Genomic DNA, 13,740 nt, shown 5'->3' with positions numbered 1-13,740 from the left:
ATCCATTAGTTGTAACAGTAAATTGCACGGGTGTGTGAAGAACAGTTATAATTTCAATTTAGAAATAACGACAACCTCTACTACCTCACCAAATATTACACCAGACATACTCAGTTTGAATACCTACTGGCTATTAACCACAGTGGTCTGTAATAGGTGTCAGTCTTTTTAATATGGAGTGTGCAGCAATCACACTAAGTCAGTTTAATTACTTAAAAATATATAGTTAAAACACGATAATATGTGGATGGATGATTATTATTTTTGTTTTGTTATCCGAACACTATTATGTTTTCAAAGTTTTTTTAATGCAAAAAAAACATTAAGCTCCATTATATTTTTCCAGAATATGTCTCGTATCAATATTACTCAACAAACAAGACAAATCATAAATTATTCATATACAATACAAAATTTAAATATAAATTATGTACCATTTATTTCTAGGCGTTTACATGGTATAATAATAAATCCAGTCTTCAACATTTATTATTGAAATAATATTTAAAATTAAAAAAAAATGAGGGGTTCCGTTTCAACCCTCTCCAATTGGTTTTTGGAATTTTGCTGGAAATTTTAGTACACAAACGTTGGGGCTTAATGCCCAAACAATTCATAAATGTTTGGCTCAATCTTAAATTCAAATGTTGAAAGTGGGGAGGCCGTTGAAGTGGACCTATTAAAAAGACCGTGCACTGCCTTCTAAATAATCTAATCGATGCCTACCAATGTCGACTGTTAAATAATATTTATAATATTTTAGATTCTGCACTGTGCCGTAAAATATCATGAGACATTATCATTAATTTTATTCTGATCAATATCAATAACACAATTATTCGTTTAAAATAACTAGAATGTATGAAGATATGTTAATGTGTAAAAAACAAATCAAAAATAGGGCATTTCGAAGTGCCAGAGAACTATAATTGTTACAGGCTGGACCAAAAATTGAAGTACGCCTATGGTTGTCCAAAAACTCTTGAAATATCATTTTTTTTTTTTATTATTAATAAAATAATACCTATTCGAAATCTGTAACACATATCGCACAATAAGACAATTTTTTTCCGTATAATATAAAAGTGTCTATAAACATTTCTACATCATATAGGTATTATTATATATTTATATAGTCTATATCAGTGGTTGGCAGCCCGCGAAGCGATTTTGTATGGCCCGCACAAAATTAGTTGATTTGTGAGTTTAATTTTTGTTCGATAATATTTTTCATATAATTTAATTCTTTTGGCATTCAAAATAAAATCTTATCTAATCGTCTACGCTTCATGTTTATGCTATATAAAAATGGTCGGAGTCGAAGAAAACGATTTCTGCACTACTGCAGGCAGGCATAGTTACTTTGTGTTTGTTAGGTTAGGTCACAGAATATAACAATGGTTAGGTTTGCATTCTGTGTTTTCTTGTTTTCCATTGGTTTTAAATTCTCGGGAATCAGACAATTCGCACAAAAACTTATAGTGGTGTTAACAAATACATAATATATTATAATATGTGAGCAGACATTTTCAATTGTTAAGTACATAAAAAATAAGCATTCTTCATGCCTTAGTGTTGAACATTTTCACGCTGTATTAAGAGTTTCAACAACAGGTTTTAAGACTAATATCGAAAAACTAACTAATAAATTGCAGACACAGAAATCCCATTAATTTAAAAATTTACAATTTTCTTCTATTTAATTTTTTCTTAGAAAATAGAACATAAAATAATCATATACAATAGCAATACAATTACTGTGTAATATTATATCACATGTAAAATTTTTTTTTTTTTGACATTGAAAAAAATATGACCCACATGGTTTGAAGAGGACACAGTCTAGTGACAGAAACCCTTAGATCACATACAATGGATGGAAATATTTGCTGTGCACAACCAAACCCTCTACCTCAACCACCTATTAATAATTATTTTATAGTGATTGTTGGTGCAACACATGTACAATGTTCCTTAAAATTAAATAGCTGGAGTGGATTACACAACTTGGTATTATGAGAGCAATACACACAATATAGCTCCATCCATTACATAATATGATATAAACAGTTACTTCAAATAATTAAGGAAGAGCTATGTCTTCCTATGACGTCACTACCAATAAATTGACTAGATGGTTAATTTTGTCTATATTAAAAGTTATTTATTAAATATTTGTTATCGTTGATCAATACATTCAATAGATATGCTTATCAAAAAATGATTTATTCTAATAATTGAATATATACTTTCAATTACCAACTGATAATCAACATTAAATTAAAGGATTAAATAAAATTGTTTAAATGTACCCAATGATAACCATGTAAGGTACATTATGACAAGCAGTTCAATAGAATATAGTAGAAAATAAAAATCAACACTTGTTATATTATATATTTTTTTTTATTTATACATAAAAAAACACGCACACAACACTCACACACATATATATGCACTCACAGAAGGTACAACCAAAGTTTCAATTATATATTTTATATTAAAGGTAATCAAAATGATGAGCACTAATACACATGTTGGCATCTATTATTTACTGTGTACAGAAAATATGAGTCTAAAATTATAAATAAAACAAAACACACGTTCATACACAGTGCACGATTCACAATAGTTACTTATGCATAAATGCATAAATATGTATATAAATATATACTAAATTTATTATAATATGTACAAAAACACTGAGACATGGTGAGGTTGACGTGTATGGTACATGCGTGTGTTACATGCACACACACGCACACTAGTCACAAATAATATTATCAATTAAGATTGCACATAATTCATATATTAATATATATATATATAAATGTTTATTACGTATAATAAAGAATAAAAAGCTACGCAATGTTAAATGGTTATAATTATGTCTTTTTTTTTAAATTTATATTTTAAGTTTTTAACATATGACTAGGTCATACATACAGATATATTATTAAAGAAAAAAAAAATGAAAGGGTGAAATGGTGGCCCGAAATTTTATCACAACCATCAGACGCACAATATGGCAACTTAAAATAACAAAAATAAAATAATCTATAAATCATCTATCATACAATTATTATACATTGAAATCAGATTCAATAATAATAATATAGTCTACTGGTTTTGAAATTTTTTTCTTTTTAAATTCGATTATAATTAAGATTTCTATTTAACGTGTATTGTTGTAATAATAATAATATAATAATAATTTTGTATATCACAACTATAAATTTATCTAAAAAACAAAACTAAACCCCTTGATGTAGAGGCGATCACATGTTATATGCTACATAAATAGGGTCAAGTTGATCAGCTAAGAAGCCATCACGTAGATGCATGCGTTGTTTTTCGCCGCGTGAATTTATTGGCACCACGCCTGGATCAACTACTACAGCAACGCCAACAATTAAATGATGTTCTTCAAGTACCACATTGGTCACTAATGGTACTAAGTCAAGTGCTTCGCTTTCATTTCCATCCAGCTCAACCACAACTACTAAGAGATTGGTCCAAGCAAACACAGCACTAAAATCAAAATATAGTTGGATTAATATCAAAAACTCTAATATTAAATAATAAAAATTAAAAGTAATTATAGTAAACCATAAAACATCTTACCATTCTGCAATCTTTCGATGACATCGCATTACACTGTTTTCAATATCGATCGGATGATAACGCATGCCTCGTAGAATAATTGTTTCATCCAGAGCACCAACCACAAAAACAGCATCATGAAGCTCTGAATGAATAAAAATATGACACAATGTTTAAAATCAATTTAAGCTACTAAAAAGGTATGGAAAATGCAGAAAAATCTTTAAAGATGTTACTTTAATAATTTAATAATAAGATTACCCAATTAGAGTTAATTATTTCGGAGAAAAAAATCATCCGTTCCTATATGCATACATTCTTTAGCACACTTATTATTTGATCAAACTTATTTAAGTATTCATCTCTTTTTGATTCAATTAGAAATGATACAACAACAGTTTTTAAATATTTTTATATAGTTTTAAGTTAATTATATAATATTAGATGATTTTTTTTTTTTGTTTAATTTATTTACCGTCTTAAATAGATGGACATAAAATGCATTTATTTCAACTTTACTAACTTTACTTTCTTTGATTAAACACTCAACTGCTACTGTCTTACTTTCAGGAAAAGTAATTTTTTTTATATATTAACTACTACACAATAAAAAAATTAAAACTAAATAAATAATCTTGTGTTTATATACAAGTAAAATTTATCTTACATTATTTTTTAAAAAACATTGTAGAATTTTTTTTTTCAAACCATTATTGCATTGTCTTAAAGTTTTAAGCAATAATGTTACATACCTGGTAATTCAGCAGGAGCAGTTGTGTTGCTACTTAGTGTTGATTGGTTAGACGAGGCAAGTGATAAATCACTAAGTGACATTATGTCAATAGTGTCTGTTGAATGTAACGCAATACTTGATGGTGTTGATGTTGATTCAGTACGCCTTAAAAACCCAAGATAACCAGTTCTAGCGTAAACTTCGCCTGTACTACCAGTGACTAGTCGTGCATTGAACTGTTCAGATCCATTACCACCTTCTGATATTTCATTCCCAAATACACTAAAATATCCACTAGCATTATGTGGTGCTTGTACCCAAATTTCACCCAGATGTGAATCGCCACAATGACCCTTAGTGTCTGGATGTGCAATGATAACTTTAACACCAGGTAACAATTTTCCTGATTCGAGCAAACACAACGAATGCGGGCTACCGCGTTCCACCAGCGAAACTCGATCATTTCTTAAAGCTCGGAGGTCAACATATACACAAGACGGTTCTGGACTGGAAGCTCCTTGCAAACATATGGCTACATTTACACGACATCCGAAACTGGTAGACACAGCACGGGGACTAAGTCCAAGAGCAGAGAATAACTTTGAGAATGATGTTGTCAGGTTTATTCGAGGTCTTTCTTCAGCAACCACAACACATGTTCGTACACATGCTAAATTCACACCTCGTTGTTTCAAAAGTCCAACAGATGAAGCCAAACCTTTAGTGCATAGTTCCATGACACCTATATGAAATAAAATATATAATTAATTATAATATTAAAATGATTGTAAATTTATTGTTATCAATGTTTGGAAAGAATGTTGTTCATGAATGCATATCCGAGTTAATATTTAGAGAAGGATATGGAAACATCAGTTGTTCATTCAAATAGAACGTAAATGTGAATGGCGATTATATTTTTAATGAATTTAAAAGATTTAGACGTTAAAATTTATTTACTATTTGACAAAAATAAGAGGACACTAAACCCGCATGTGTAGTTTCTGTCTTACAAATTTAAAACATTGCAAAAACTGTTTAGCGTGGGAAAGAACCACTCATGCTGTAATTCAAGTTAAGCAACCAAATGTTCACACTATAAAGAGAAGAATATTTACTAAGCGACATTGTTTTTAATTTTTTGATTTCACAAATACCAAAAAAGTTCTTATTGTATAAAAATTCATTAATTTTGAGTTTTTCAAACTTCAATATTCTCCTTTTTATAGAGTGAAAATTTGGTTGCTTATCTAGGATTAGAGCTTGAATGGTTCTTTCCCACGGAAAACAATTTTCATTATGTTTTACATTTGTAAGATGGAAACACACATGTGGGTGTAGTGTCCTCATAATGCGTTTGAATAAAAAATATTGATTAATAATATTATTAAAATATTATACATTTTTCTATTATAATATTCATTTAATATTTATTCAAATATAAATTATAAAAATAAAAATATGAAATGAATGCACGACTCGACATTATACAGCAACAACAATAATTTAATGAATTTAAATTTTGTATCAGTTAAAAATTAATTTTCAAGCACTGAACATGAATGAATTAAATTGTTTAGTGAACGTTACAAACATTGATTGAAATACAGCTAAATCTATATCAATAAATTTAATTATAAATTACCATAAGAACAAAATGTGTCTCGAACTTGATATTGGCTAACAGCTGTGAGCCATAAACCAGGGTTTATTTCAATTTCTGATGGAGGTATGAGAATTGAATGATGACCAGAATATACACTGAAATTAATTATAAGTTGTGACATTAAGACATACTGAATACACTTTACCGGTAAATAATAAATACACACCTGCTTAAGCACCACAAAGCAAATCCTAAACCACAGTAAGGATCTAAACACAAGGCAATATGTCTTGATGGATAAAGTTCACATGCTAATTTCATGGATCTACACAATGAAGTAACAGCAGCATGAGACATTTTAATTCCAGCTAACATCCCAGTGGTAGAAACACTGTAAATATAAATAAAATAAATATAAACAAAATGTTATTATTATTTAAAAATTATTTTAGTGTACCTGAAGTCTAAATAAGCGAGAAGTTCAGCAGTAGGTGCTCGGTAAGAGGGTACAATTTTTTTCTTTGGCATATCGTCAGTGTCCAAAATTGCTGGCCATGATTTTACATCCACCACATTGCTAGCTTCTTTAGACTTGAGAAGTTTTATAATATTTTGATTGGATAAAACTAATGTAGACTTGCTTACATCTACAATCATTCGTACAGTTGGTAAAGTAGTCTGAAGGTTTTGTGGATGAGGAGGTCGTATTGTCACAGGAACAGCACCTAAAACATAATATTATTTTTAATAGTATTCTAATACAAATGTTTGTATTATAACAATTTTATTTTTAAGCTTACCGACATATAAACAACCGTAAAATGCACAAATGAGATCAATTCCTGGTGGAAAAATAAGCGCAACATGATCACCGGTATTCACTTTGGCTCGCTCATTCAACAAGTTGGAAACTTTTTCTGCTCGTTTATGTAATTGTGAACAAGTCAATGTGGCAGCTGCACCACCTTTTGCATTCACTAAAGTAAATATCACATGATCGGGATCTCTAATTGCCCTCATCTTTAATATTTCTGATATGAAAAGATACTGAAAAAATTAAACCATAGTTGATTTAGATTTTCCTAATAGATTATTTAATTTTATTAGATATTATTATATGAGAATATTTTCTTACAGTTTTGTTAGAATCTGACTCCATATCAATGATGCCAATATCACGCCCCTGCGCTGTAGCCAAACGATTGCCTTGTACTATTGTTCCAACCATCACTGAAGCGGGTCCCACGTCTGAAACAGTCCCGCCAACTAGGCAAAATTATATGAAAACTTTTTTTTTATTTCTGCCCCGATCCCCAAATGCATATATATAATTCAATAATAGATACCTGAATGCACTTCTCGCGGTTTTGGTAAGTTTGTGACACATGTGTGAGGACACATTAGTACATTAGCCGGATGTAGGTTTCCATCTAAAAATCTTCTTTTGCATTCAGATAAATGAATTCCTCCTAAAGGTGTCTTGGGAAGGTAATTGGGTGGTACTAATGCTAAACAGTATAGCCCAACTTGATGGATAGAATCAACTGCTTGAAGTACTCTTGACATCCATTGGAAACTTTCTTCTTCACTGCATTCCGGTCGTTGTTCAGCAATTACACATATACGTTCGTCACGCAATACACGTATAGCAAATACAGCAATTCTTCCTCTATATATAAATTTCATTGGTTCCACAGCCAAAACGGTGGCAATTATATCGTCTGCATTATGTTTACGTCCAGTAACTGTCATGAGACCATCTCGAGATCCACACACAAATACTAGCCCACCAGGTCCAAGGAATCCAAGGAGACCTGATCTCGTATATTCAATTGTATCGTTAATTGGTTTTCCATCTTCTCCAATGGGTGCAACTCTAAATGTTGCATTTGATAAGCCTGGAAGTCCCCAGTAATTGCATGTAGTCGTACTAAGTCCGCCCATACAAATTTCTCCAACTTCATCAGTTTTACACATATAAGGTATGCCATCCATTTTAACAACTACCATTGAACAATTGGGCATAACTTGTCCACAGTCTTGAAGAGTTAATGAAGTAAGTGAATTTTCTTGGTCCACACGAACAACACCATAACTTAAGCCTGACATAGACAAAACACCACGCCCAGTTGCATTAACTCCAGCTCTACCAGGCCTAAAAGTTATAAATATAATTATTCAAAAAAAAATTTATTACATTAAAATTTAAAATCACAAAATTTACCTCCGGACAGAAACTGTGAGACATTCACTTGATGAAGCACATGGGCAAAGAGCATCTGGTCGTAAGCCTTTTGATTGAAAAACAGCCAAAAATTGATCACAAGATGACAGAGACCATGGGTTAGCTCCATCACCGACCAACAATAATCTCAATGAACTAAGAACAATATCTTTATGGTCTTTGGTTGCCAAAAGACCCCAATGCAAGTCTCTAGATTTAACTACTGCTACACTTGCTGAAATATTTATAAGATTCATATAGTAAAAATCTATAAACTTAAAGTGATAAAAATTTACCTCTATATTTTGTAATCATTTGCATCCAAGAAGCTGGGTTGACTTTCATCAAAGCATATGGGATATAAATCACATGCATGCCATTTAAGATAGATGTTAAAACAGAATGCCATAGACCAGTTTCACGTTTAAAATCAAGAACGCATACCATGGTGTCGCCTTCGGTATAATTACAAGATTGGCTCAGAGCACGGCACTGATTTAACATAGCCGTGCGACTTACACTTACACCCATTACAGAACCTTCTTTATCAGTGGTGTATTCTATGTAAGACGGAGTGTCTTCACCAATGTGAGGTGGTGGGCACCAGTCTTTAGGAGTCTTAGGTAGGTGTTCGGTGACAAACCAATGCAACTTTGGCCAGCCTTTAAACGCTACTACATCGCCAGTAGCAGTTTTTGGAAGACCTTTTAGACATACATCAGATGTCAAGGCTACTTGGACACCACAGCTACCTAATAGAAATCCTATTTGTTGTGACCCTGCATCCCTGCGAGTTAATGGCACTTCAATTGGCACAGGTACGATTCCAGCAAATATACAACCATAAAAAGAGCACAGGAAGTTTAGAGGGTCGCTGTTTGGATAGACTAGAGCTACACGGTCACCGTGTTTTAAGCACTCTCCACCACCGTTACCCTTGACTAGTGGACGATTTAGGAGAGTATAGGCCACTTTGTGAGATCTGCTAAGAAGTTTACCTGAAATAAAAAAATAATAATAAGTAGGTAATAGGTATAAAATAATATATACTAAGTGATTTTTTAAGCATGTACAACTTATTTTCATGCTCAAATTATACATATTACATTTAAATTTTGATTTTTAAATATACTTGAAGACCCTATTTATGAATCCTAGAAATTGTTTGTATCACTTAAGAATGTGACAATACAAATTTCCATTTTTAAAATAAGAACTCCCTTTTTCATTTTTAATTATTGTACAGATATTTTTTTTGATAATTTTAATATATCTAAATTAAACTATACATTTTTTATTTTTTTAAATATTTTTTAAGGTATTAAACTGCAAAAATGACCTTGTATAATATGAATAAAATATGTACTAAAACAACAATGTAATATTGAACTAAAAACAAAGTATTACCATAAGTAAGTGTGATGCTTAATTTTCCATTAGGATCCAATACAGTGGCTACGGGAGCTTTGAACGTACTCGAACCATAGCGTTGCAGAGCAGCTTCCAAATTACGAGGAAGTCCTGATGGCACCTGAGGGGATGATTGTAAAAATATTATTATTTAGTTTCGAGCAAATCAAAATTGATTGTTATTTTCGCTTTATGGTACTCACGGATAGCGGTTCGCCCAAAGCCGGAGACATGTAGGCGCCCTCTGGTCGCGGTGCGTTGGGATCCTTAGGGTTGGCCGCGATCTCAAGTTCGACGTCATCGTCTTCGTAGAACTCAGGCAAGGGCCGCCGTTTGGGTCGCTTGAGTGTGTTTAACAGCTGTTGAATTTTGGCAGACACTTTCCAACGGCCGCTGCTGGATACCGTGCCCATTCCATCGTCGCTGGACGATTGTCTGGAATCTCGGCTGTACCGATTTACACGGTCCGCAGGTGTGTATCTTCTGGACTGCGTCACGTTATTCGTAACGTCTGGAGGTTGAGGGTCTGAAAGATACGTAAACGTATATATATATAACAACGCACTGAAATACAAAACTGTCAACGGCAGTATATTATATGAGCGCCATTTTATTTTATGGGCGTCGTAATAGTAAAACATCATGTTCTAATGCTCACATGGAGGTCGGACGTTGTGCAACATGTCAGCCACTTCAGTCACCTCGGGCTTATTGCGTTTGATTTTATCCTGCTCCTTGGGAGGAGTCTCGATAATCGTCCTGGACTCATCCCAATAACCACCGGAACCGCTGTTTCCGGACACCCCGCCACCGGGCGCACCATTAGGAATCCTGTAAAACCGTAAAATCATCAATTCCGTCAACGAATAAAATGTAATAAGATCTCAGCGATGCAGCATATGGCATTTTTATAGGAAAACCGACCGCGGAGTTTCACCGAAAAAATACAAAATATAACGTTTTCGTGCTCACTTGGTGTGGTGGTGATGATGATGGTGTCTGTGTTGCTGCACCGACGGCGGCGGCGGCTGATGTTGCGGTCCGTGAGCAGTAGAAGGAGGAATTGTAGTGGCAGCGACAGTGGTAGTAGCAGCAGCGACAGTCTTTGGATGTGGCGGCGTGTCTCTAGCAGACCCACCGGTACTACTGGTATCCGCTCCGCTGCTGCGTTCGCGTCCACCACTACCACGGTCTTTGACTTCTCCTCGGTCAGGTATGTGGTCGCCGACGCTATCGTCATCCGAGCTCGAATCTGAAAACACATGTGCGACATAGGAAATCATTAACGATTTATGCGTAAAAAAGGTAACTTTATCAGCGGTTGGGCTCGGTCAGGTTTAAAAATAAGAAACGTCGGACATCCTCTTCCCCATCCACTACCCCCTCTTAATTACGTATAATAATAATATATTGGTGGTTTTAATAATAAGTATAGAAAAATAGAGCTCGGATGTTTATAAATTTACATATGTTTTTCGCGAAACCAGTACACTCGAGTATGATATATAAATTCGATTCATAGTCTAGATTACTAATATGTAAACTTATTTTGCATATTTTTGTATACTTGTTATTTTTATTTTTATTTTTATAAATTTAAAATTATAAGTATAATATTAAAAATTGTCTATATTGTCATTTATCATCGTAAAAAAATCCTTTGTTTTATTACCGTGTTAATGTGTAACACACTCATAAAATTAGGAGATTAAATATTTATAAACCAGTGACTCAGTGGCTACGTAAACTAACAACATTGTTAAATTCAAGTATGCACCGAACAACAATGTAGACGTGAAAAGCGATCGTTTTCGATTTATAAAGACATATTATCGGATCGCTGAAGATCTATCAAATTTTAAAATATCAAAAAATAATTGTTAAATAGTGTAATCCTGATACTTAATAAAGTAATAAACTTATATAATGTACAATTTAATTTTAATAGATCGGAAACTATTTATTAATATTTTTTTTCATATTTAGCTGCAGTGTATTTTGTAATAAAGTAATTTTAAATACACGGGAGTATATTAATATATTTTTTTAAATTAATGTTAACTCTTGTTTAATTGTTTTGCATATATTTGTTGAAAAAATAAGTATTTAATATAGTTTATGGGACATTATATAATTTCATATTTTGATTTTTATTAAACGCATATTTTAATGACATTTTGGTTCATTCCATATCCGAGCTGAATACATGTATAGGTAACAGTAGGTTAGGTTAGGTTATATTTGCTCACCGGTTTCGTTACGTGCAGTGGCTGACCGATCAGGACTTCTCGCCATAACCGAAGTTCGTTTGCTGGGCATTGGCAACGACGGTTTAGGCCGAGATTGCATAGCGGCCAGAGCTTGTTGTACAGCTTCTTGTCGCACTTCTAAAATTATAGAAACACATTTCATCATTACGATTTCTAGAATACAACTTTTTGACTGTCAAATTATATAAAATATATTCAAATAAAATGCATATATATATATAGTTTACGAACATTAAATGGTATAAATCGTATAGTATTACATATTATATAGTTAAATACAACAAGTTACAACATATAGAGGTATAGAGAAAGCTCAAGTCTACGAAATACCTTAAACCAAAAAAGCATGATAAATAATAAAAGCGGATAAATACAAACATATAAACCTCTGCAGATTATATTATAATATGAGAATATTATAAGCCTACCTTAAAATACTGTTTTTATAAATTCGACATTATAACATGAGACATAATATTGTACACTTTACACGCACTATAATAATAGGTGCATTTACTAATTATAATTAAACAAACAACGTACATTCTATAATAATTCTTTAGTAAATTTCGTCATACAAAATACGATTAAAATAATAATATACGTGACGTAAAATTATAACCGTAGCAGAATTAAGTCGATGAGCTGAATTACTTTTAATGAGATATTCTACGGTAGAATTATCGTAAACAAAATTTAAATTTGATGTATTGACATTGTCTTAAACATTTTTCTTGGAACAAGATGATGGTTTATATATTTAACTTTAATAAATATTAATTGTTATTTGTTGAATACATCATCATTCATCACACTATACTGAAAAGGAATAATAAGTATACTTATTTGTTTTTAGTAAAATGTACTGTACCTACTGATGAGATACAAATATTAAATTTGTAGACTATGCCTACCACAACGCCGTAAGGTGCTATATATTATTGTTACTAAAAAATTATTACCTATATACCGTGAATTATAATTCTAACAAGTTAAGGGTCTCTATGCTTTATCTTGTTCTTATCATCCAATTAAAAATCTGTTATTAAGATAAATATCATACGAGTATCAGACTATATGACCATACAATTTCGTTTGGCTTAGGACACTGTATCGTAAGATAATCAATATTTACGCACGGCTAGGTATGTGTGTTATCTGTTTTGGCGGAATCGATATTGATACGAATCGAAGTTGGCTATTATAATCACTTGATTTTTTATTGTGCGAATACAAAAAATAAATAAATTAACAAGCAATAAACATTGTACCTATATTTGGTAAATTATTATTAAATAACAATTTGATCTAACAAATCGTGTAAGTACGCAATAACTATGTTGGATTGCTGCAGCTGACTGCAATAACAGTAGTGGCGATGACGGGTAGAATGTATAAAAATAAAATATGTTAAAATAGTTTTTTAGGACAACCTAGAAACAATATAATATTATATAAGTACTTGAAAAAATACAAATTACAATGCAATTCGACAAAAATGAATATATTATCATTTATTATTAATAAAAAAAAGTATAATATGGTATAGTAATATTTATATCACCACACAACTAATTGGAATAAGTGCACAAAACATATGCAATAGTCAACAGATTTTTGTAAATTTGACATTACTTTTATATAAGACTAAGATTATCATTATGTCATTAAATATGAATATTACACGAATTATATGTAAAAGAAATTATTACGATTACAAATGTTTAGAAATAACATTTAATTCAATGGTATTCAATCGTATGATGGTAGATACATTTACATTTTATTATTTAAGATAAAACTATATGTACCTATTGTATTCATGTGTGAACGTATAATATATACTATACAAATTATACAAATTAATGTAATTATTCGTAAAATTGAAATTTAA

General features: G+C 31.7%; 1 protein-coding gene across 6 annotated transcripts in view; it reads right to left on the bottom strand.

The window, feature by feature from the left end:
• Positions 1 to 2,384: 2,384 nt before the first annotated feature.
• Positions 2,385 to 13,740, bottom strand: part of DIP2 (disco-interacting protein 2) — a 167,707-nt gene continuing 156,351 nt past the window's right edge. For 5 of the 6 annotated variants that reach the window (XM_089224978.1, XM_015512716.2, XM_015512718.2 and 2 more), the window contains 16 exons: positions 11,826 to 11,963; positions 10,549 to 10,828; positions 10,235 to 10,407; positions 9,780 to 10,102; positions 9,574 to 9,697; positions 8,463 to 9,164; positions 8,167 to 8,401; positions 7,289 to 8,097; positions 7,078 to 7,208; positions 6,743 to 6,989; positions 6,400 to 6,667; positions 6,169 to 6,333; positions 5,982 to 6,097; positions 4,356 to 5,078; positions 3,625 to 3,748; positions 2,385 to 3,531 (listed from right to left, as the gene is read on the bottom strand). In XM_089224978.1, the coding sequence (XP_089081104.1) occupies positions 3,279 to 3,531; positions 3,625 to 3,748; positions 4,356 to 5,078; positions 5,982 to 6,097; positions 6,169 to 6,333; positions 6,400 to 6,667; positions 6,743 to 6,989; positions 7,078 to 7,208; positions 7,289 to 8,097; positions 8,167 to 8,401; positions 8,463 to 9,164; positions 9,574 to 9,697; positions 9,780 to 10,102; positions 10,235 to 10,407; positions 10,549 to 10,828; positions 11,826 to 11,963 (4,811 nt within the window). In that variant the 3' untranslated portion in view covers positions 2,385 to 3,278. The remainder of the gene's footprint in view (positions 3,532 to 3,624; positions 3,749 to 4,355; positions 5,079 to 5,981; positions 6,098 to 6,168; positions 6,334 to 6,399; positions 6,668 to 6,742; positions 6,990 to 7,077; positions 7,209 to 7,288; positions 8,098 to 8,166; positions 8,402 to 8,462; positions 9,165 to 9,573; positions 9,698 to 9,779; positions 10,103 to 10,234; positions 10,408 to 10,548; positions 10,829 to 11,825; positions 11,964 to 13,740) is intronic. The other variant, XM_015512717.2, reaches the window with a different exon arrangement.

Source organism: Diuraphis noxia, unplaced genomic scaffold (genome assembly GCF_037042655.1).
Source record: "Diuraphis noxia isolate RWA-SAM2 unplaced genomic scaffold, SU_Dnox_SAM2 contig0003, whole genome shotgun sequence".
Classification (NCBI taxonomy): Eukaryota; Metazoa; Arthropoda; class Insecta; order Hemiptera; family Aphididae; genus Diuraphis; species Diuraphis noxia.
The sequence above is the reverse complement of the archived record's forward strand: the minus strand, read 5'-3'. Positions and strand labels throughout refer to the sequence as shown.